Below are 1,536 nucleotides of genomic sequence, written 5' to 3'. Positions count from 1 at the left end.
ACCCCCGCCTTGGCCGACGCACGAGACCGTAAGTGCTTTTGTGGGAAAGTTGATCTAGATAAGAGCCTCGCAGTGCCAGGAGCTTTGCTATAATGCTATAATCGAACCGACGAGGGGTCCCAGGGCGTGGCTCCTCGCGATAGGGATTGGGGGCGGAGTGGGGGTGGGTCACCTTGGGTCATGTGACCTCCTAGAGTGGGTCTAGGGCGGCCCTCTGTCGAGGTCAGGCGGCGGGGGCGGTCGAGCAGGCTGTCTGGGTCGCTGGTACGGCGTCAGTGTTAAGCTGGTGGTCGCCGCGAACTCACGCCACCAACATGTATCTTCACCCGAATAGGTAAGCCAAAGAGAATACTATAGACACCCCTACTCACCCTCGTCCTCACTCTACACTTACACGCCACCGACACCCTTCGCCCGAATTGATATGTGACTCCAACCGGTTCTGAGTGCCATCGCCTCGTGGATTACGTAACACAGAGCCAGGGAAGTGTGTTTTGTGTGTCAATTTGTGCTGTTTTCGTATATTCGTGTTTATTCGTGGCTAAGAAAAATGTGTTTGTCCTGACAATTTGAAGAAATTAGTGCCATGACGAAGAAAAACTGAATGCAAAATGCTGCTAATGTTAAAGTATGTAGAAAGCGTTTAGCCGATGTTGAACTATATATTTTAAATTGCATCGTCCTTTAAGTTGGACTGTACAAAAGAAAAATATATAAAAAAGAATCTGAACGACTTATAGTTCGCAGTGTAGAAAAAAAACAAATGTGCATGTAAGCCAATCACCTTGTAAAGCATAAGAGAAACGCTCAAACAAAAACGAAAGAAAACGATGAAAATCCAAACCATTCCAAAAACTATCGTTCGCAGAAGCTCTCGCGGAGTGACATCGCCGAGACGTTCAAAGGACAGGGACGCTGGAGAAGGGGGAGGAGGGGGGAGTGGAGGGGGGAGGGAAGTGCTTACAGGGGGGGGTAGGGGGTAGAGGGGAGGTAAGTCACGACCCAGCGTCCTAGAGAAGCTACAGCGGAAGGGATTCTATCTTTATCACTGAGTCCTGACTGAAGGTGGGTCCCTCGGCGCTGTTAACAAGGGGGATATGTGATTATATTGATAGTGGAGAGGGAATCCGGAGAGAAAGTAGATGCCGAGGTAGCAAAGGTGACTGCACCATTAATCCAAATGTTCAAAGAGGCTTTTCTCACGACAAGTTCTTGTTAAGGAGTTCATTATCTGGCTGATTAAGACTCCTGAAAGCGACTTAATCAGGTGAACATGGAACCTGGACTCTGTTTAAGAACGTTGCCTCCCGAAACCTCTTTAAAAATGCATTATTTTATTCATTTACGCTTAGTTATGTATGCATTTAGGGATATAACGTGTTTAATTATAGCCATGAGAAATGCCTAAGACTTTTATGATCATTGCCATCATTATATCATTGTATTAGTTATCTTTACAAGGAAAAGTATCACTGATTCATTGCTGGAATGATTATCTTCAAGATAATGTGATAATATTTTTTTGATGGCTGTAAT

General features: G+C 45.7%; 1 protein-coding gene across 1 annotated transcript in view; it reads left to right on the top strand.

Annotated features, from left to right (window-relative positions):
- The first annotated feature begins 285 nt into the window (after nucleotides 1-285).
- The window catches only part of LOC125038183 (proton channel OtopLc-like), a 100,371-nt gene continuing 99,120 nt past the window's right edge, over nucleotides 286-1,536 (top strand). Inside the window, exon 1 of the mRNA XM_047631561.1 lies at nucleotides 286-334. Coding sequence (XP_047487517.1) covers nucleotides 315-334 — 20 coding nt within the window. The 5' untranslated portion in view covers nucleotides 286-314. The remainder of the gene's footprint in view (nucleotides 335-1,536) is intronic.

The sequence above is a fragment of the Penaeus chinensis genome, chromosome 24 (assembly GCF_019202785.1).
Source record: "Penaeus chinensis breed Huanghai No. 1 chromosome 24, ASM1920278v2, whole genome shotgun sequence".
Lineage (NCBI taxonomy): Eukaryota > Metazoa > Arthropoda > Malacostraca > Decapoda > Penaeidae > Penaeus > Penaeus chinensis.
The sequence above is the reverse complement of the archived record's forward strand: the minus strand, read 5'-3'. Positions and strand labels throughout refer to the sequence as shown.